We start from the raw sequence: 1,314 nt of genomic DNA on the forward strand, positions 1-1,314 counted from the left end.
GTGTGTGTGTGTGTGTGTGTGTGTGTGTGTGTGTGTGTGTGTGTAGATGACAGGGCTGGACGTTGAAAAGGACCAAATCATTGAAATGGCCTGCCTTATTACAGACTGTAACCTGAACATCCTGGCCGAGGTAATGTGAACGTGAACACTGGAGCCTCTGCTCGTCTCTCTGTCATACAAGTTCAAGGCAGCTGTTGTTTTTCTCCAGGGGCCAAACGTGATCATTAAGCAGCCCGACGAGCTACTGGAAGGGATGTCAGAGTGGTGTAAAGAGCATCACGGAAAGGTAAGCCGGCGTTTGTTCAGGGGCTCGTACCAGTAAAGCAGAAATACAGATTGTTTTTCTACACGTCTGTCAAAAGTCTGTGCTGGAAAGCACCTCTGCAAGAAAACAAACTAATCTAGAATGCTAATGGGAACATGCAGCTCCTTACAACCACGGCCTTTAACCATAGCGTGAGCACGAATGTTCCCGGCTCCTACACTCTTATGAGTCTCTGAATCAGTCTCTTCTTATTCATCGTAGAGATTGTGCAGACATATGTTCTTTCTGCTGGTTGCACTGTGCCATTTGAATGCTCCCTGAGTCAAAAACACTGATACTAAAATTAATATATATTAATTAATATATTAATATATAAATCAAATTGAATTGAAGCTTTAACGTTAGTGTTTTGGTTGCTGCCGTGGTGGTCGTTCTGGAGTGACCCAGTGCAGATGAAAGGGCGGCGTGTGGTATTATGGGCTGTTACTCAAGCGTTCTTATAAACTTTGTGTTCAATACACAAAAACCTTTACTGGCTAATTAGTGTCAATTAATAAAATCTAAAATGTTCACTCACCTAAACTTAAATGAAGGTTCTGGTTAGTGTAGCAAATCAAGTTTAATACTTGTCACATTACTGAAGTCATTTTTATGTTCCAGTTTCTCACAGGCTCATAGGTAACTGTACAGGTGAGACCTGCCGTTTGCCTGTAGGACAAATTCAGAACATGAAGGCTCTGCTTGAGATTCCAACTCTTAAACTTGCTTTGGTATTGTTTCACTGAAATTCTTGAGATTCAAAGAGATGTTGATGTGAATGAAGGTGGCCATCATTAGGCTGACAACGTAACACGAACCCATTAAAAACATTAACCTCTTACCTAAGGGTGGTCCTTAAGTTGACATAAGGTAAGTGGTGACCAGTGTACTGTGGGACGTGTCGTATCTCCCACAGTACACCAGACACTAGGGGTGCAACGATACACAAAATTCACGGTTCGGTTCGATACTTTGGTGTCACGGTTCGATATTTTTTCGATACAAAAAAA

The 1,314-nt window shown here is 42.0% G+C and overlaps 1 protein-coding gene across 1 annotated transcript in view; it reads left to right on the forward strand.

Annotated features, from left to right (window-relative positions):
* smfn (small fragment nuclease) overlaps window positions 1-1,314 on the forward strand; it is a 9,240-nt gene that overhangs the window by 804 nt on the left and 7,122 nt on the right. The window contains exons 2-3 of the mRNA XM_005753814.2: window positions 47-130; window positions 209-286. Of these exons, the coding sequence (XP_005753871.1) occupies window positions 47-130; window positions 209-286 (162 nt within the window). The remainder of the gene's footprint in view (window positions 1-46; window positions 131-208; window positions 287-1,314) is intronic.

Source organism: Pundamilia nyererei, unplaced genomic scaffold (assembly GCF_000239375.1).
Source record: "Pundamilia nyererei isolate P.nyererei 1_Seehausen unplaced genomic scaffold, PunNye1.0 scaffold00468, whole genome shotgun sequence".
In the NCBI taxonomy this organism is placed as follows: domain Eukaryota; kingdom Metazoa; phylum Chordata; class Actinopteri; order Cichliformes; family Cichlidae; genus Pundamilia; species Pundamilia nyererei.